Below are 21,846 nucleotides of genomic sequence, written 5' to 3' on the forward strand. Positions count from 1 at the left end.
TTTTTTTTTACCCCGAGTATTTTACGAGAGCTTTTAATGTAAATAAATAATGTACAAAGGGAAGTGACTCTCCATATACCATGTTGCTTCATGGAGAAGTCTGGCCAAGGCTATGGACAGGTATGACATTAGTCGAATAATTATTCATAGACTTTAGTGAGAAAATTGACAAATCGTTTAAACTTACAGAAGGAAATGGTGACTTTGTACATGTCATGCATGGAGGTAATGACAGATGGTGATCTACTTCCTGGATGAGTTAAGACTTTCAAGTGTTTGTACTTTCAGTTTGAGTTGTGAAGTATTTCTTCGAAGTGAAATCTCTCAGGGAGTCGTGATACAGCATGTATGATCTTTATTCATCACCAATACGCATGCTTCAGGAAATGTTTGGGCTGATATTGTGGTGAGTAGACATTTGATGTTAAATACCTTTGTACTGGCAAAACATCAACTTCTTTTTTATTGCAAAAGCCCATTTTTTCTTATTAAAGAAAATGAACACTCCCATGAGGGTGTTTGGTTTCACATTTAAAACTTTCAACTATACGATTGACAGTGTCATGATGCTAATTGAGAATTTGAACAAGTGTGTAATTTTCACTTTTAAGTAGCAATTAACATTGTGGAGAGAAAGGTTTAGTATTTACTCACAATTGTTTCCCAGTACTCCGTGAAAGAACACGTTTTACTGTTGGCTTTCTTTTGGAAAATCTCCCCCTTCATGATTTCACTCATGAAGTTTATGCATTCTGAAATGTAGTCAGTAGTCAGTCATTGTATTTTCACTTTGGCCTAATTATTTAACCTCTTTTAACCAGTGAGATCTATAAACTCTTGTGAGTCAAGTCAGTTTTTATGTCATGTTTTATTAGCAAGTTGTGTATTTCCACTTAAGAACTGATTTTGAAGGTACTAATGTTTGATGGGCAGCAGATTTTGGGTTGAAAAGAACCAGAGAATCAATAACAGCTTAACAGGATGCATAGGTCAGAGAGATGAAAGATAATAATCTTTATAGGACTAACTTGCAAGCCCAGTCCACATGAAGGCTAAAACAATTGCTAACATAACATACTTACACCTTGCAGGGGAACCCTGTCGCAGGTAGCAATTCGTCAGGACAACTGCATTGTCTGACATCACTTTCTTTCTCATTGGGGTTTCAGCATCGTCATTGCATAGATCTACTTGTGAGAGGCTGGTGAGCTAGTACTCTCAGTGTGCTGACTTGATGCCAACATAGATCCTGTCTGAGATGAGATCATCCAACCATGACTTGCATATGTCGCAAGAAACATATTCATGTCTGTAACAGTTAAGTGTTTTGATGCACAGAAGTTTCAGGGGATCCTGTCTGTCATTCAAGCATAGTGGACTAAATATCAGGAGGTCATCAGTGAGTTCTGGTAGCAAAGTGTACTGAACTTGCATGAAGTTCCTTAAACAGACATCACATATTGGTGTAGAGGACATGAAATATGGAGAGGTGGTCATAAGACAATAGTATATTATCCCTGAGTGTTGTCATTGATGGTGGTCCTAATGACTTCCTGAAAGGAATTGTGTTACTAGTTGATAGGAAACTAGCCTATTATTCCAAAAATCTCCTTTAAATTCATCACTTTCAGAGATCAACAATTGAGGCTGTTCAAGGACTTGTCATTTCCGATGGGGAAATGAATCTGTAAGAGGAAACTATTATATCATTTGTATGATCATCATTTAATCCTTCGGTATGGAGGAAACAAGAGATGAGGATGTTTTGCAGCCCTTTGTTGGGAGGGAGGATTCCCTGCAACAGTTGTGGGGTCTGTGGAGCAGGTACCGCATCATTGGAGTGTTTGGCATGAGATCTGTTGGCAAATCCAGAACTGTTGAAGAATTCATCAACCGCATGAAATTGGAACATCCATGTTCAGACTCAGTTCATCACATACTTATAGATCTGAATGCTGTTAGCAGTCTGCAGCGTTTCATTTTCCAAGTCAAAACCGCTTTTGGTTTCTTTGATGATGTCCAAATCGATGAAGTTGAACAGTTGGTCGGAAATATTCTGAGCAAGATGGAGAGTACTCCATCAATATTCTATGTCGTCAACTTTGACAATGCTGAAGACATGATAGAAAGTGAAGTGAAAGCTGACTTTGTTCTGACTTGCGGAACGCTGATTGAGAGATGTATGAATCTGAAGATCGTCTTCACATCAACTGCCAAAGTGACCTTCCCTCGATACGCCAGCATATATTGCTGGATGGACCTGCCGCCGCTGTCTCATGACGATGGAGTGGCTCTCCTGAGTTTGATCACCCCAAGTGTACAGTACGACCAGGGAGTTATCGACAAGATTGTGGAACTGTGCATGGGTCTACCCTTGGCTGTCCTTATGACAGGTAGGTTCAGCTGAGCTTTCTCTTAGCTGGTCAATCGAGAGTTATTTGAATCCTTGAAAGTGCATTGATTATTAACATGATATATCTTACTTTGATGTCTGTCTGTATATCTTGCTGTTACCGTGTTCTGCCTGTTTATATGTCTGAATATCAGCAGTCTTTGGTCTGTATGGTTGTGTTCTTTATCTGTATCTTTTTCTGTCTGTTCTTTTTTTTTTCCTATTTGTCTGAATGGCCATCCTGTGGGACATTTGTCTCTCTGTGTGTCTGTCTGTCAGTTTGTCTGTATCTGTCTTTAGTCATGTGTCTGAGTGGCTAGCCTGCTCTCTCTTTTTCTGTCTCATGCATTTTCTTGTAACTATCAACAGTTTGTGGATGTGTGGTAATATTTGTCTCACAATTGGTTTCAGGCTCAGAGCTGGAGATAGACAATCATTTCCTGAGTCCATACCAGATGGTGGACATCTTAACCCAGAGCCGACTGGAGGCATGTGATGATGACTCAGGTGACACTGAAAGAGCTCTAAAGTCGACAAAGCATTTCTCCCTCATTGTATAGACAAAGATCTGGGTTAATTGATCTTCACTAACGCATGCCTGTCATAAGACAGGATTGGGTGGTCAGACTCACTGCCTTAGTTTTCCTGGATTATTTACAAACCACCGCCATATAGCTGGAATATTGCTGAGTGCAGGGAGAACTCAACTCAGCTAGCTCCACTTCCCCACAATAGTCTTCGAACAATGCCCTGTACTTCTGACAAATCTAGATTGTCTTTTGACAATGCCCCATCCTTCTGGTAACTCCAGATATTCCTCTAACAATGCCCTGTGCTTCTGGCAATTCCAGATCGTCTTCTAACAATGACCTGCCCTCCTGGCAACTGTACATGAGTTTGGCAATGTTCTTACTGAAGTGTAGAGCAGTCTTCCCTTGGCAACCATCAAGAAACTTATTTGGAACATTAGTCAACAGTGCCAAGTTGTGCCAGTCTGGTATACAAGATACAAGCTAATGAGAGTTGTTTTAGGGAATACAAATATATTCTGTCATTATCTGATGTTTCAGTTTTGCTCAGATAATGTCATTTGACAGGTGATCAGATTGATTATTGATCATGTTGTACTCGACCCTCAACAAATGTGGTATTGTTGGTCCCAAATAGTCTACATCATGCATATTGCATGCTCATGACATATTCTGTGTTGCTTATTGTGTGCTTCCAAAGGTGTGGAATGTTGTATGTATTTTGTCACTAGTTTGTGGGGCCCTGACAACTATTTCCAAGATTGCTGTGATATAACTGGAACGCTACAGCATGCAGTCACACACTCACTCTGATGACATTTCAGATGGCACACAGGCCCGACTGGAGGCCTGGAGTAGAGACTGCAGTTATGCAGAGGAGGAACAGATTGGTGAGACTGGTCCCTAGTAACAATAAGTATTCCAAACTAGCCCATGTGCTCCAAGCCTGCTCAGGTGTCACTGAGCCAGTGCACATCATTAGCAAATTGTAAAAAGTTAAATTTGATTCTTCTCAGTATTTTTTAAATCATTCAGGGGTATTTCATTGTGGACAAGTGTATTATTCTTTTTATTATTTGAGAATGTTTAACTGTAATATCATATCATATACAATTTTTGGAAAAGTATCATGATGAAGGTTTGTTTTAATAGTCTGTTGTGTTAAACAATCATATTTCGTTTGTGTAACGAATCCGAAAATTAATGTTTACCCTAGATTCAAGTTACTTCCCTTGAGTTTTATGTTACTTTGTAGTGTTTCAAAGAGCACAGTATTAAACAAACCGAACCTTCTAAATGGTCTGATCAATCATAACAAGGTGGCAGCGATTGTGTGAACTATCGTGTAAATGAACGATCAACAAGCAGCTGACAACATACCACAACAGGAAAACCTTCACATTCTACAACAATACTAAACACTGTACACAATTCCTGAGATGAACAGGTCTGAAGAGGAGTGTGGTGAAGCTTTTAGTTTGTTCAAACAAACAATGTTATTGTTCTGCAAAGATGAAGAAATAACTGATGAAGGTAAAATGGCACTGAAGATCAAACGTGGTCTTGGCAATGAAGGTTTACGTCGTTTAAATGCATCAGTGAAGACCCGGACAAAATATGGACTTTCTTTGAAAAGCAACTGAAATTGCAAGTAAATTTTCGTGTGTATGGACTTGAATTGATGCAATTTCGTCAGAAAGAAGGCGAAACCATCGATCAGTTTGTAAGTAGATGTAAAACACTCGCTCTGAAATGTGAGTTCGATGGTGCTGAGTTACAGAAGAGAATCTTAATTTTAATTGCAATTGCCGGCTACTAGTGCTACAGTGGAGGTATGCAACATAGAAGGCGCACATGTTCAAACTGTGGGCTACAACACAAGCCAAAGTCATGACCAGCATACAAAGACATATGTGATGGTTGTGGTGGAAAAGGCCGCTGGAAGAAAATGTGTCGTAAATCAAAGGCCGAAAGTGAAACCCCAAAGCAGGGTAAATGAAAAAAATGTAGAGCCAAGAAGGACAAGGGTAAAGACTTTCACGCTCTGGATCAACAGGAGTCTGGTGAACATGGTGACTACGCAGTAGAGTACTATGATGTCACAGTCTCCAACCAGTGTATGGATGCAGTCGACACAGTTCGTGATTCTGCATACATCTGAAAATCAATGCCCCATCCTTGGAAGGCACCCATAATCTACGGGTAAGATTGACACAGGCGCAGCAGGCAATACATTGCCAACCAGAACTTACCACCAGATGTATGATGACGTACCATATGAACGTGTCCTCATGCCAGTAGGAAACACGAAACTCATACAATGGAGAATCCATCAAGTGTGTAGGCACTATTCAAATGAAATGTCAGTACAAGGATTCTGAATTTCAAGAAACTCTCTTCTATGTAGTGGATGTCCCTGGACCTGCCATTGTTGAGCTACCCACTTGCGAGTCTCTCAACCTTGTCCCAATCAACTGTGTCGTCATTTGTCACAGAGCCTGTCAGTGAGTCAGGACATTTTCCAACAACATATGAATGAGATCTTGGAAGGGCTTCCCAGCGTTGTTAGGATTACTGACGATGTGTGTGTCGGGTGAAACCGAAAGGGATCATGATAATAACCTCTTGAACCTTCTCATCAGAGCAAAGGTAAAAGGGCTTGTCGTCAACTCAGAAAAGTGCCTGATTAAAAAAAAGTCCATTCCCTTCTTTGGCAACCTGTACACCAATACCGGCGTTTACCCTGATCCATCAAAGCTCAAGGATATCAGGAAAATGCCAACGCCAACCTCCAAGGATGACTTACACAGATTCCTGGGTATGCTCACATACCTGAGTGCTTACATGCCTAACTTCAGCGCCCAGTCAAAGCTACTGAGAGACCTTTGTCACATTTGTCTCGCCTACTATGACAAGAACCAGCCACTTACTCTGGAGATAGATGCCTCAATGAAGGGTCTAGGAGCAGCTCTGATACAAGAGAAGCCTATTGCTTTCGCATCAAAAGCACTCACCCCTACACAATCGGCATACTCAAACATTGAGAGAGAAGCTCTTGCCCTAGTCCATGGTGTTCAACGATTTCACACGTACCTATACGGAGGCCAATTTCATGTCATCACTGACCACGCGCCACTTGTGATGTTGCACCGAAAACCTATAAACAGAGCTCCTCCAAGGCTACAATGCATGTTTCTCAAGTTAAGTGGGTATAACTTTGAGCTGATCTGCAGACCAGGTAGTGAAATGACACTGGCAGATACTCTCTCAAGACTTCCCAACCCGGAAAATTGTGGAGAAATTCAGGTCGACACCAGGGTTGATGACATCAGTCTAAATGACATAGAAGACTGCTCAATTGACCTTATCAACTTTGGTAAGACAAAGTGTGAACAGTTGCAAGCGGCAACCAATGCAGAACCCACACTCAACATGCTAAAAGAAGTCATTGTAACAGGTTGGCCAGACAAAATCAAAGCAATTACACCGTCACTGAGGCAATACTGGTCCTTTAGAGATGAACTAGCAGTAGAAGGAGGAATTATCTTCAGGGTAGACAAGTGTTGATTCCTGAGAGCCTTCAGAAGGACATTCTAACACAGTTGCACTCTTCTCACCAAGGCATCGAAAAGACTAGAAAGTTAGCCCATGAGTCAGTGTATTGGCCCCGTATTAATGAAGATATTGAGAAACATGTCAAGTCCTGCACCTCATGCCAGAAAATGCAACATAAACAACAAAACAAGCCAATGGAACCTCATGACATACCTTCGTCCCCATGGCGGCTACTTGGAACTGACCTGTTCCAAATTCAGGACAAACACTTCCTAGTCATCACAGACTACTTCTCGAAATACCCAGTTGTGAAGAACATTCCATCTCCTATGACTAGTCAGGCAGTGACTCATGAAATCAAATTCATCTGTTTTAACGGGGAAAACCAAACACCATTGTCAGCAACAACGGTACCCAGTATAGTGGACATCCATTCCAAAAGTTTTGTGCTGACTGGAATATACAGCACACAACATCATCACCCCACTATCCACGTTCCAGGGGTCTTGCTGAGAGAACAGTTGGAACTGTTAAGACAATAATCAAGAAATGTCTCAAAGAAAATCAAGACATTGACCTTGCTCTACTCCATGTACGAGCAACTCCCGTTTCATCAAAACTTCTATCTCCGGGAGAAATGTTGTTTGGAAGACAGATTACAACCACACTTCCATCCAGACAGGATATAAATGCAAAAGCTTCTGATCAGCGCAAGCACCTGCAAGAAGCACAAGAGACTACGAGGGCATACCATGATAATCATGCCCTACCTCAGCACCTGCTGATACTGTTTCCCAAGCAGCCAGTCAGGTATTTTAAAAATGACACTAAAATGTGGATCCCAGGAACTGTTCTAAGAAAAGATCACCAAAGCCCTAGATCCAACATAATCACGTAGGCAGGAGGTAACATTCTTCGACGTAACAGAGGTCCACTACGGGAAACAAAACAACAGGAACCAACTTGGCAACAGCCACTCAGCCCTCCACACATACCAGCAGCCATTAAAGATTCGCCAGCCGCCATCCTGACAGCTCCTAACTCACCTAGAGGGACAGCTAGGGCTGACAAGACTCCGTCCACTCCAAAGCGTGCCAAAGCTGCAGGGCCAGACGATTGTCCACCCCAGCAACCTGTCCAGCGAACGAGGCATGGAAGAGTCATCCACATGCCCGCACAATATAAAAACTGACACATCCCACCTAACATGCCTTATGGAGCCAAAGACACTGGGAAGCAAATTCTCCTTACATTAATCTTAATCAAAGACTCTAAGTGCTACCTGCTTTTTGTTCCTAAAGGAGGGGGATGTTATAATAGTCTCTTGTGTTAAACAATCATATTTCGTTTGTGTAACGAATCCGAAAATTAGTGTTTACCCTAGATTCAAGTTACTTTTATGTTTCCAGTATGACTGTAGCATGTGATTGCTTTGTAGTGTTTCAAAGAGCACAATATTAAACAAACCGAACCTCCTGAATGGTCTTATCAATCATAACATGGTTATTAGAAGTAACAGTAGCAATAGATGGTTTCACATTTGCAAATACAAGTGCAGTAATTATGGAACTATAGGAATTACATTTCTGGAGTGTTTGGTACCTTAGTGGTGCATATATCTGAGCGTTTGTTACTGGTACTTTTACAGTTATCACAGTGAAGACTGCGTGGTAATTGTCACAATAAAGGTGCAGTAGTAGTGGAATAGGATAGATTTTGAAAAACGTGATCATTTCCTAATGTTTATTCCAACAACCATCTCAGTTTGTTGTTAATTATGGTTGTTAATCATTGTACAGCTATTTATCTCAGTTTTGTTGCATTGCAGGGCGAGTAGTGTCAGGGGTGGAACTAATTCTTGAATTGCTAGTGTACCTTGGCACAGTGGCACTTTTGAAACCACTTTCCCTGATAAGTTTTCCACTATGCTACCTGATTTTCTTGGTGATTATTTAAATAAACAATATAATTAACTATGGAAAGTCCACTGGACACCGGTACAATGTGGTATACAAATTAGCTTGCCCGACAGAAAAAAACACTAGACTTGGGACATTGGGCAATGTGTTATTTCCACCCCTGAGTGTATGCAGTCTAACAAACTGCCGCCCTTTCCCAACACCTATTAAAAACTGAATGAACTCAAACTTGTGTTCAGACCTTTATTTCACCTGCGTACATCATCATTACTTTCAAAACAGTTACCTAAAGCAATTATTATGGCATTTTTTCTCTTTGGATTGCCATCAGATTGCAAGTATCATCTACAAAGCTATCAGACTAGTGAGTAGACATTATCTGTTTCACTTGATGACATTTGATGTAAACCTTTACAGACAGTGAGACATTATTATTACTGAGACGTGCAGTACTTGCAGTCAGTACATTGTTGAAATCTCTGAATGTTTCTTGACAGGGCCAGTGTACAGAAACTTCATCAGCAGGTTGTCCGAGGTGTTTCGACAAAGACTGGCTGTGTTGGGATATATCCCAGGCTCCTTCACTACTGGACATGCTCAGCGTATGCTGGGTGAGTTGGGAATTGTCACTGGAGCTCCTGCACACTCGCATACCCTTCCTTATCATTTGGTTGGAATACTTGTGTTGCTACGGCATTATTCCTGTCAGGTATCTGGGTGTCCCATATCAGGTATCTAGATGTCCGTTGTCAGATGTCTGGGTGTCTGATGCCAGGCCTTTGGATGTTTGGTGTTGGATATCAGGTGTCTGGTGTTGGATGGCTAGCCTTTGGGCATCTGGTGTTTGAAGTCAGGTGTGTGGGTGTTTAATGGAAGGTGTCTGATGGCAAGCCCTTGAGTGTCTTTGTGTCTGATGATCCATCTCTTCAAGTCTGTTGCTATGGTCTCAAGTCCCAGGTAGTCCTACAAGTCAGGTATCAGTGCCAAGTGTCAGGCTTCATGGAAACCTGGAAAAGTTTTGGAAAATTAGTATTGCCGTTCCAGGCCTCAGAAAGCTATTGAAAAGGGTCATTTTCAAAATTTGAATTTGAATTCTAGTAAATGTTCTACTGGAAGAAACCTGAAACATAGGGTTGGGGGCACAAGTTTAGCGTGATTTTTCTGAGTCAGATGTGCATTTAATATTTTTATATCATTTGACTCATACAATTTATGTTCACTCACAGTTTTATGGTCTTAAATTTCACGTGTAGCGGTATATAAATGCACCGGATCGCTGTTTGCTGTATCATGGAGAAGTTGCCAAACATCCTTGAGAAATCATGAAAGTCATGGATTTGGGTGTGTTTTCAAGAATTTGAACCCTGAGTGTGTAAAATTCCAAATTCTAGATTTTGGTTCAGGTGCATTTTGTGTGTATTAAAAGATTCTAGGTATTTGATGTCATGAATGGAGTGTCTCAAGCGTTGTCTTATTCTTATTATGTTAACATTATATCTTGTAGATGAGACCTCCCTTCAGTCTGTGAAAGACAGAACACTGTCCCCTCTGATGCGAAGGCACATGGTGCAGTTTGATGCACCCCAACGCAGATACAACATCCATGGTATCCTCAAGGACTGTCTGGAGGTGTACTTCAGCATAGAGAACCTTACAGGTGAGATAGCAAGACACAAGGACTGTCTGTAGAGAACCTTACGGGTGAGATAGCAAGACACAAGGACTGTCTGTAGAGAACCTTACAGGTGAGAGAGCAAGACACAAGGACTGTCTGCAGAGAACCTTTTACATTTGAGATAGCAAGATACAAGGACTGTCTGTAGAGGACCTTACAGGTGAGATAGCAAGACACAAGGACTGTCTGTAGAGAACCTTACAGGTGAGATAGCAAGACACAAGGACTCTCTGTAGAGAACCGTACAGGTGGATAACCAGATCTGACCACTCTTTAAAAGGCATTCTGCGATAATGCAAGTAAGTACCATTAAATCAGTCCACACAAGTTGTGAACATTTTAACGTAGCACACCATGCAAATAGGAAACTTACATGGCATGAAATATGTTGACATTAGCAATAAACCAACAGAAATGTTGATCAATATGAGGTATTACTTTGAAGGGTTTATCAGAATTTGATGCTAATGATAGGGATGTAGCTTGTGATTTGCAATCGTGGATGTTTCAGATGTGCGGCGGCGCTACTGTCAGACTTTCAGTGAAGTGATGATTCAGCTGTCGAGGAAGCTGGGGACAAAGGACTACACGGAAGCTGTTGCTGACTTGGCTGTGGAACATCCCAACCTTCAGAAGCTCATGATGGATGTCAGGCATTCAAACCAGGAGACTTACCCCATCTATATTCAGATGGTGGAATCTTCCTCAGAAGTGATTCAGAACTTTTTTGGAGGTGCGTAAAGCTGGCATTAAAAAATACTCTGCGTTTAGACTGCAATTCATTGCTGAGCTTGTTATCCTCCACAACCCAATTTGTCAGGATTATTAAAATGGCATCCATGCACATTTGTCTTTTCCAGAGCAGAACTGTGAAAACGTTCAATATTTCTATACCAAACTTGGCAAATAGAGGATCTCGTGCTGTACTGGTGCCTTTTGGTAATACTGGAATTCTGAATTAAATATTTTGGGCATTTCTATGGCAACAAGTTTTACTTGACTGAAAATTGTGGTAGTGTTCTTTTTAGGAGCAGAACTCAAAAATTGCTCACTGTTTCTTCACCAAATTTAGCACGGAGATAGGTCATGCCTTTTGGTTGTTTTGGAATTTTGAATGAAATATTTTTGGCATTTCCATGGCAACAGGTTGGACATTGACTCAAATTGGTGTTAGTGCTCTTTTCTGGAGCAAAACTTTTAAACTATTCACTGTTTCTTCACCAAATTTCATACATATGCATATCTAGTGGTGAACTGGTGCCTTTTGGTAGTTTTGGAATTCTGATTAAAATACTTTTTTTTATATTTCCATGGGAACAAGGTTGGCTTGGACTGAAGCTTGTATTTCTCCTTCATTATTACATGTAGATATATTCATGAAGAGTATTTACTATTGTGGGGGATATGGAACACTTTGTCGTCTCATTTATTACTAAGATGCTTTGCTAATAGATCAAAGGTTTCAACAGTACTTTGTCAAGTGATAAAGTAATTAAAATTGTCATCAGCTCATGCAGTTTCCCCTGGTGCAACAACTCCATAGCTCCCTGTTGTTTTGTTTGTAGTTGCTACACACAACTAAATATTACGTTTAACTTCTCTTGTCACAACAAATGTCTCACCTCAATTCATAATTAAACTGCAACGCAGCCATGTTCGCTAACAAAGTCTAGGTCCACCATCCAACAATGCATTACCTGTACACATCAGTTCATGCGGCAGTTCAAGATATCCTTGACCTTAAGTCCATCCTTTCTTGTGAACTTTCAGGTGAGAGCTACAGATTCTACACGAAATGCCTCAAATTGTGTGAGATGTATGACAAACCCAGGGATGATGCCATAGTCAGCAGTGCATATGGCAGAGTACTCACTAACGTCAAGGTCAGTGTCTCTCCAACGCTTTTGAAGAACGGGCAATCGAGTTCAGATGAACTTTCTTGTCAGTGTCAAGTCCTCTAAGGTTGTCAGTATGAGTGAGCAATGCATTCAAGTCTAGAGATGGCATTATTTTGCTAATTTCAAATATCGATAACAAATGCACCTTGTGGTTTCGAAGCAAGAGCCAACAAAGTTCAGAATTAATTGTACAGTGATGTAGGGTGTATATGTGAGTGAAATATGTGCATGTGTGGAGCCCAGATTAAAAAACACTACATGCCATTCTGTTTGGCAATTTCAATATCTAGTTCAGTGTTTGTTCAACAGATGTTGATTCAGTTGATTCTTCTCTGCTTCTGTTCAGGAAGTAGTTATAGTGTAGTTGATCCAGAGTGGTGCTGTCTCTGTGTTAGTTCATGTGGAAATAGTGGTTTCATGAGCTTAGTTATTTTTCAGAATGTAATTTCCAGGTTCACAATTCCAAATTCCAGCTCCACGTTTATCAGCATCCATTGGCATCCAGTTTATTTACGGAACCCTTATTGACAACACAAAGTTTTCTCATGAAAATGTCTCTGACCTTGCAGAAATTCTTCTTGAAACATGAACATATTTTTGTCTGTTATAGGCAGATTACCCTGCAGGAGAGAGGATGTACAAGCGGGCGCTGGTGTTTGCTGGCACTGACCCTGCCTCCATTATGATGGCCTCACAGCTGCACCAGAACATGGGCTGGAACCTTCATATGCAAGGGAAGCGAGAAGATGCCCTGAGGTAAGATGATGGGTTTGTGGTGAGACTGGATTAGTGTAGGGTTTGTGGTGAGATTGCGAGTGAGAGTGAGGTAATGTTTGTGTTGAGACTGAGGGTGAGGTGGTGCTTATGGTAAGGCTGAGGGTGAGGAAATGCTTGTGGTTTGAGGGTGAGGTAATGCTTGTGGTGAGACTGAGGATGAGGTGGTGCTTGTGGTGAGACTGAGGGTGAGGTGGTGCTTGTGGTGAGACTGAGGGTGAGGTGGTGCTTGTGGTTTGAGGGTGAGGTAATGCTTGTGGTGAGACTGAGGGTGGGGTGGTGCTTGTGGTGAGACTGAGGGTGGGGTGGTGCTTGTGCTAAGACTGAGGGTGAGGTGGTGCTTGTGGTGAGACTGAGGGTGAGGAAATGCTTGTGGTTTGAGGGTGAGGTAATGCTTGTGGTGAGACTGAGGGTGAGGTGGTGCTTGTGCTAAGACTGAGGGTGAGGTGGTGCTTGTGGTGAGACTGAGGGTGAGGTGGTGCTTGTGGTTTGAGGGTGAGGTAATGCTTGTGGTGAGACTGAGGGTGGGGTGGTGCTTGTGGTGAGACTGAGGGTGGTGTGGTGCTTGTGCTAAGACTGAGGGTGAGGAAATGTTTGTGGTGAGACTGAGGGTGAGGAAATGCTTGTGGTGAGACTGAGGGTGAGGTGGTGCTTGTGATACTGAGGGTGAGGTAATGCTTGTGGTGAGACTGAGGGTGAGGAAATGCTTGTGGTTTGAGGGTGATGTAATGCTTGTGGTGAGACTGAGGGTGATGTGGTGCTTGTGGTTTGAGGGTGAGGTAATGCTTGTGGTGAGACTGAGGATGAGGTGGTGCTTGTGGTGAGACTGAGGGTGAGTTGGTGCTTGTGGTGAGACTGAGGGTGAGGAAATGCTTGTGGTTTGAGGGTGAGGTGGTTCTTGTGGTGAGACTGAAGGTGAGTTGGTGCTTGTGGTGAGACTGAGGATGAGGAAATGCTTGTGGTGAGACTGAGGGTGAGGTGGTGCTTGTGGTGAGACTGAGGGTGAGATGGTGCTTGTGGTGAGACTGAGGGTGAGGAAATGCTTGTGGTTTGAGGGTGAGGTAATGCTTGTGGTGAGATTGAGGGTGAGGTGGTTCTTGTGGTGAGACTGAGTGAGGAAATGCTTCTGGTTTGACTGAGGGTGAGGTAATGCTTGTGAGAGTGAGGTGTGGTAATGCTTGTGGTGAGGGTTAGGTAGTGCTTGTGGTGAGGGTAAGGTAATGCTTGTGAGATTGAGGGTGGTTTAGGGTTTGTGCGAGACAGAGGGTGATGTAATGCTTGTGGTGAGAGTGGGCGTGATGTAATGCGTGTGGTGAGAGTGGGCGTGATGTAATGCGTGTGGTGATGCTGAGGGTGGGTTAGGGTTTGTGGTGAGAGTGAGGGTGGTGTCTGCTTTGTGGCATTGTGAGATTGGTGTGAGATTTGTGTGAGACTGAGAATGTAGTAGGTCACTGCAGTAGCAGTTACAGCATGATTATGAGTTTTGATTCTATTTGCAGACACCTGCAAGAGGCTAAGAATTACCAGATCCAGCAGGGGATGTTCTACCAGCCCGTGGTCCTCACCACCCTCTCTGTGCTGGCCATTGTCAACACGGCCATCGGTAAATACAAGTGCTGTGTTCTGTCTACAGCTGAACTGTATAACTCTGCTCATTCTGTCCTGGAAGTCTGGAGAACAAATTTGTTATTATCGCAAACATACAATACACGAAACATTTGATGATTTTACAGGTAACTTTGAAGAAGGGGAGAAATACCACAGAGAGTCGTTGAAACGAAGAATACACCTCCACGGTGAGAACCACCCCCACATCGGGTCTGTCTACAACAACATGGGCATCTTGTACCTCCAGATGGGGGACATTGACAAGTCCAACTACCACTACAGGAAGGGGCTGGAGGTGAAGAGGGCAACCAAAGCTACCGCCAGCTCCATCATCATCTCCCTCAACAACGTTGCCTGCGTCGAGATTCAGAGCCAGAACTTTGAGGCTGCTGAACTGCTTCTGCAGGAGGCATGGGAGTTGCTGGAGAAGTCATCACAAATCTACAAGTAAGGCCATGAATGTTTGTGCTGGTCAGGGAAACACACTTACATTTTCACTGCCACAAAGTGACTGTGGCTATGGAATTGGATGTGATGTTTTGTCTATGGAATGTAAGACAAAGTACATTGAGTTGTTTTTGCACATGTAATAGGCAGCTTCTAATAGGTTCCCAGTGATGGCAGATCAAATAGATCTGTGGTAACGTTTGACCTGTATACTGCTGATGGTTTCCACTCTCTGGGAACTATTTCCAATCGTAGAATGAATCAAGTATCAGAAAATATGAATGAAGAATAACTGAAAGTTTATGATGCAGAAAGATATCACGCAAAAAGTTTATATGTTAATTTAAACCAAACATGTTTCTCCAGTTACCCGGCCTTCATAATAATACAAAGGCACATCCTTCTTCTTTAACTGTAGTATGTTTCTTCCATCTAACTGACTCTGCAATAATACTTCCAGGACAAACCTATTCAATTCTTACTTTATTTTTCCCTCATCCATAACTATCAGTATTGTCTTTCAAAAACAAAAAAGGCATTGAAAGGTCTTGAATCAAAATAAAGAGCTGACTAGCACAACCAATTATTCTGTATCTAGAGCAAGCTTATGTAGGTGACAGGCAGAGTGACCAGACAAACGAATACAACCAAAGACAATGCTCCATACATCAGCCCTCTCAAATATGGCTGCTGCCACACTGGTGTGGGAATACATACTTGTGTTTATAGGGTATGGTTTTGTCTGTATTCGAAGTTAAAAACTGTAAATGTCAGATTTTGAGTTTTTGTAACAGTTTCAACCCTGTGTCACAGTTTGCTGTCTCCATCCCTGAGCATGACACCTTCCTTGCCCCACAGCAACCATCACTACACGTCTTCTCCCTGAAAACATCAAAGTTTACCCTCAAACATTGTGACATGTGTACTTATCATTGAGAATCTATCCTGGATAGAAAGGCGGTCATGCATGCATGCACACAAACACAAACTTCCCCTTAACCTTTGGACTTCGTGATTTATGTGCACCCCATTCTCCAAAATCTTGAATCTACGCATGGATACTGGCAAAGGTTGAGAAATTGCAGTTCCAAATTAGGAGGGAGGATATTTGTAAATATTATTGTCAAGCGGTTGTGAGTTCAGCACCAAGTCTCATAGTAGCGAAATCTGTCATATTTGCCAAGTCTTAAACATGTTAAAAGCTGGTTTGAAATGATTAGTTTCATGAATTTTGAAAATGGCCTGTACAATCTACCTTTTGAATATCTTGAATTTCTTTGCCTTTTTCCGATAGGTTTGAAGAAGGTCTTACTTTGGAGAACTATGGCAAACTCTATCTGGCTATGGGCAATTACGAGAAAGCAGCTGTATACTTAGGTAAAACAGTGGCCATGAGGGAGGCTGTTGCCTGTGGTTCGGTCACCCATGTTGAGAGTCTGATGAACCTTGGCAAGGCCTATCAAAGTGGAGGCAACTCAGAAATGGCCTTGAAGGTCTTCATGGAGACTTTGAGCTTTAAGGAGACTGCTGCCATGCAGATGCCCCAAAATAGTTTCATCTGGGAATGTTTGGCCCAGATGTGGACCATATTACTGGAGAAAAGTGGGGATCACTCTCAAGAGCTTGCAAAGGTTTTCTCTGATGGGAAAAAGGAACTGTATAGAATTATTAACCATTACACTGAGAAGAGGATATTTGATGAACGAAACAAGTTTGACAGAATTTTGAAGGAGTGGAATGAGAAATGTGAAAAATGTGTCAATGTCAGGGTGGGAAGTTTTGACTCCATTCCATAACAGAGTAACTGGCAGGTGCTTGTTGCCTGTACACTCAAGTATCTGGTTGGGTGATGTCAGTTGCCAGTGAAGAGTTTAACCTTGGTGGTAACTTCAGTAGTAAGACTGGCAAGGTTTAACAATTCTGAATTATGAACTATTGTTTGCTTGTGGTGTCTGTGGTGTCTCATCTGTATGTGGTGTCTCATCTATATGTGGTGTCCCATCCGTGTGTAGTATCTCATCTGTAGGTGGTGACTGACCAGTACAATGTATCTCACGTGTGTGTGGTGCCCGACTTGAACAGTGTTTCTGATCTGTGTGTGGTGCCTGCCTAATACAATCTATCCCATCTGTCTGTCATGTCTCATCTGTGTGTATGTGGCCACCAAATTGTAAATACCATCTGATCTAAATATGTCCTCTGACCAACATGGTCCTTCTATAATGAACTCTGCTCATCTTCAGACCCGCATGTCGAAAACTTGCACTTAGTGTAAATACTTCCGTGAGTCAGATTCAGTGGAATGCACATTCAGCACCAATGAGAGTTCAGTAAGAGCATGGACTTCGTCAGGGTGGTATAACAAACTGTATCAGCCATATATACACTGGTGTTGACATTCATGTTAACCTGCTTACAGGCGAGTAACCTGTCACCATGTGGCAAATATTTACCCATATAGGAACCTTATTTCATAAATCACATTTATACATGACATCATGCAACTTGTATTTCATTGATAACTGACCAACAGTAATTGTACTTCTTGTGTTAACATTATTGTATTTAATCAGAAATCTAAAAATACTTTTCAAATCTTTTTCTTTTTTAACAAAGTGATATTGTTGTCAATATGGCTGCCCAGGGTATGTAGTTGGAATCCTAGATAGATCCTTGATCAATGGTGATGATGACACTTGTCTGGCAGTAGTGTTTAATGTGTTGTTTGCAATGAATCTCATTTGTGTTATGAAGTTCCTACCACAGAATAGCATATTTCCAGGAACAGTCTTTTGAGGGTACCCTGGTCTAATCAGTATCTCGGAGGGCTTGCACTCTAACTTCTATAGGGTGAAAATATTGATTGTGTCATTGAGCCCCATTTGATTTCATCTCACCTTCCTGGAGACAGTTGTTCAGGGTATTTATTGGTTGGGTCATCCTGTGATGGATGTATTTTAATGATTCTTCCAAGTTTGGTTAGCAGCAGATTAAGATACCAAAGTCGCTGTGGTGATCATGACATTATATATTCAGGGCATCTAATTTATCCACATGCAGTTATTGTGCAGCACCCATGATCTGGACGAGTACTGATGGGAACAAGGACTTGTCTTGACCTGGTGAGAGGATTACCATGGTTCAGCCAACTGCATCTAATGACAGTGACTATTACTCAACTGAGATTCATAAACTGCTCAATTTATCATGTTCGTTTTTTATGATATTGTTGACATATGACAAAGTGCATGTTGTATGGCCTGGTAGAGACAAAGATGGCTTCCAAGTTACTATCAGTATATATCCTGCAAATGCTTTGTTAAATGGATCGGGGATCAGGCTTGCTGTCATCAGTTCCCAATTGCGCAGATCGATGCTCATGCTCAATTATTTACAGACATATAGTTGGAATATTGCCAAGTGTGGCGAAACACTCACTCACTCACTCACTCACTCACTCACTCACCCACTCACCCACTCACCCACTCACCCACTCACCCACTCACCCACTTGTTAAGTGGGTGTCATATAACACCAGCCAGTCACTACAACTCAGTCGGATGTTTCTGATCAAAGGGACCGAGTTCTTATTCTATACTGTTATATTTACAGAACCAGATGTATATCAAATGTATGCTTATCATTTATATCCCTGGAAAACTGTTGATGAAGTTTTTTTAATTTACAAAAATATGTTAATGGTTTGTTTGATAATCAAAACATAGTATTTGTGATATATATTATCCCTTCTATTTTTTTTGTCTGATGAGATTATTTTACAAAAGGGTATATTTTATTATCTGTGTTAAACCAATGTCGGTTGTTTGCAAGAATTTGTTTGAATGTGTGTTTTCACATCTGTTTTATGAAGATTTTCTGATAAATGATCTGGAATCAACACTGAGATAGTACAAGTTTGACTACAGCCCTTTAATGATGTTTTCCTATTTGGACTGGTTTGGTACCAGAGTGTGTTTCTATATGCTGTGTGTTTGTCTATATACTGGTAGCAATCAGTTCAAATAGGATAGAGTGAATTGGAGAACCAACATATATGTATATGAAGAATATGTATTCTTTAGACCTTTTTTGTGGATTTGGAGATCAGGATAGTCATCTGACTGTCATTTATGAAGCAGAACTTGTAAAACAATGAAAGTGAGACATGCTAGACAGATCAATGTTGAGGTGAACTTGTGCTTTTTATGTTCTTCCATGACAAATTGAACTTTTACTGAAAATGAGACAAGTGATCAGTTTGTCTGGTTTGCAGACTTTCTTGATGCTGTCTTCCCATGACAGCCATCTTATTGATGGAATATTGCTTAATACAACATTAAACAACGAACAAATAAAACTGTTGGTACTGATTCCTTCACTGCTACTAGTAATACTATACTGTATGAAAGCATTCACATAATATAACTATATACTCACACATTTGGGACCCCAGGACCTAGATTCTATTTCCCACATGGGTACAATGTGTGAAGCCCATTTCCTGAGTCCCCGCCTTGGTATTGCTAGACTGTTGGTAAAAGCAGCATAAAACTTCACTCACTCCCTCTCTCACACACTTACCAGACAGTAATTAGCACATCTGCTGCTTTATAACAATGTTGCTTTAAGATAACACTGGTGCTATATATCTGCTTCTGCTGTTGTTGGTGCCTACTAATATCTCACTGTTTGGTTGTATACATGTATTTAGTGTTTATGTTGATTTTATTTTCTGTACGTGGTTGACCATGTTGATATCATACAATAAATATTTTCGGTAACCGAACTTTAGGAACATGAAACTCATGTTCGACCGCCAAAACCCATAGAAAATATATGTTATGAATCCCAGTTAAAAGACGAAAACTAAGATCAAGTTTCAGAATACTTAGATATGATTCCGGAGTTTTTTTTATATGATGTCTTTCAAATTTACCTGTCACGCGCATATAGTAACAAGTGAGTTATCTCCCGTATGCCATGTACCCTCGCAATAATAGAAGCGTCTGTAAAATATTCAGCTCAAAATAAAGTTGTGTAACGGCTGACTTAAAGTCTTTTCGTTGTTTTGTTGCCCGAGTTAAGTGCAGCGCTACTTTTGGGAAAGGAGGTGACGTTAACTCATTTTAATGTTATCAAATGAATCAGCTGTCGTGACTGTGTCTGTAATTAGATCTATATTTTGAAAGTTTTATTTCTTCGAAATGAAGAATTATGAAAAGTGGATGTGGTTTAAAACGAATTTTAAATGGTATTCCGGGATAGAACAGACACGGCCTTATGAATGGCAATGTAAGGCGCATGGTGATGACACCATAACAGATGGAATGGTTGCAAATTAGTATAATGTCAGATGTCACGTACTGTTCATTCACTTCGTCATGTCAATCACAATTATGGGGCCAGTTTGATCTTAGGCTATGAATTTCTCCCCGCAATTATTCCAGGATACGCTCTTCTTCGGTTCGAATCACAGTTCCTGAACTATATTATTTTCCCTACAGCCTTGCCGTCCCTTCAGTGCTAAATCCTCACATGAAGTAAGTCTTGATTTCCACAGGCTCTGGCCTGCCTTCAGCTCCTCAATTTAATATGTTTGCTTCTGTCAAAATTATATATATTCAGAGACTAAGCATTAGTCTGGTTCGAATGCCCCCCCCCCCCCCCCCCCCCCCCCCACAAGCCGTACTGTGGCACCCAGCGTCAGCTGGACTTTTTTTTTAATGTGACCAACAACCACAGGCTATGTAGTCCTTTTACACGAAGTTGACACAGTGGAAATGATTTAAATATTGTTCAAGAATACTCCCCCATGAAACTCCTCCTTTGTCATCAAACCCATACCGGTATCTGTAAAATCATGCATTTCCTCCATTTCCACAAGCCACATGGCCTGAATGAGCGTGTTAACATTACATCGCTATTGTTGCAGGGCCATGCCATACCAATGTAACTGTACTTCCCTCACTAAACTCTAACTGGGAGCGGGAAGCTCGTAACTGTAATTGCGTTTACCGGTGCGTGGACTGGAATATAAACCTTCCAAACATATTATGAGTCGATAGTTGAACAAAAAGCAAAACGAATAAGCAGTTTATTAACTAACGCCATTCATACTTTCGTCGCAACGCTGTTCTCCCGAGAGCAGTAAAAGAGGCACTGACACGAATATGCACGCGCCCCCTGAAACATGAACATGATCGATAGACATGAAATTATGTTATATGACATAAATAGAATGAAGTGTGCACACCCCTTTTCTCAACAGAGTGCACCTCCTCCCCTCACCCACCCCAATTTTTGCCGTATTAAATAGGTACATTTCATCATCTCTATGTGGCACCGTAAAGCGCGACAATTCTCACGGTGGTTTTCAAAATCCAAGACGGCACTCATGAACCGAGGTCAACTGTAGTTGACTAAACGTACTTAGGTAACTAGTACTAATTTACCGATATACCTGATAATCCGGTTATATAGTAGATGTAGCCCTTGTACTGACTGAGCAGACAGTGGGCGGTGCTCTCGTTACCAGCCTCCTCAACATGAAGTGACATTCACTTCGCTTGATGATTTTGTGATGAAAAAAAGAGTATACGGATAAATACAGTTCACTAGATATTGATAGTATTCAAGTATTTCTTCAAGTGTTTCTGATATGTACGCGAGAAATGTAATCTTTGATTATTTATATATTAAAGTTTTAGAATCAACTATGCATACCCAGTGGCGTGTTATTTTGAATATATTTGAATATTCATGATACAGAAAGGGTACAATGGTAACTGTCAAGCAGTGAAACGAGTGTTATCCTGGCAGTTGTATTATTGACAAAAATAGTTGATTTTTTCCCCAATTATTTAGTGCCCACTAAATGCAGCATTATGACGTCGGTCTGCAAATAATCGAGTCTGGGCCAGAATATCCAGTGATCAACACCATGAGCATCGATCTGCGCAGTTGGGATACAATGACATGTGTCCACCAGGTCAGCGAGCCTAGCCACTCAATCCCGTTAGTCGCCTCATACGACAAGCATGGTTTGAGG

At 41.3% G+C, this 21,846-nt stretch overlaps 1 protein-coding gene across 1 annotated transcript; it reads left to right on the forward strand.

Moving 5' to 3' along the window:
* Positions 1-68: 68 nt before the first annotated feature.
* LOC137286893 (uncharacterized) lies at positions 69-19,846 on the forward strand. The gene is made up of 13 exons (XM_067818912.1): positions 69-120; positions 289-406; positions 1,632-2,393; positions 2,804-2,899; positions 3,747-3,812; positions 8,894-9,007; positions 9,901-10,053; positions 10,583-10,804; positions 11,842-11,954; positions 12,580-12,725; positions 14,243-14,346; positions 14,477-14,798; positions 16,093-19,846. The coding sequence occupies exons 3-13, from the start codon at positions 1,739-1,741 to the stop codon at positions 16,592-16,594; spliced, it is 2,493 nt and encodes an 830-aa protein (XP_067675013.1). The 5' UTR covers positions 69-120; positions 289-406; positions 1,632-1,738; the 3' UTR covers positions 16,595-19,846.
* The last annotated feature ends 2,000 nt before the right edge of the window (positions 19,847-21,846 follow it).

Source organism: Haliotis asinina, chromosome 6 (genome assembly GCF_037392515.1).
Source record: "Haliotis asinina isolate JCU_RB_2024 chromosome 6, JCU_Hal_asi_v2, whole genome shotgun sequence".
NCBI lineage: Eukaryota > Metazoa > Mollusca > Gastropoda > Lepetellida > Haliotidae > Haliotis > Haliotis asinina.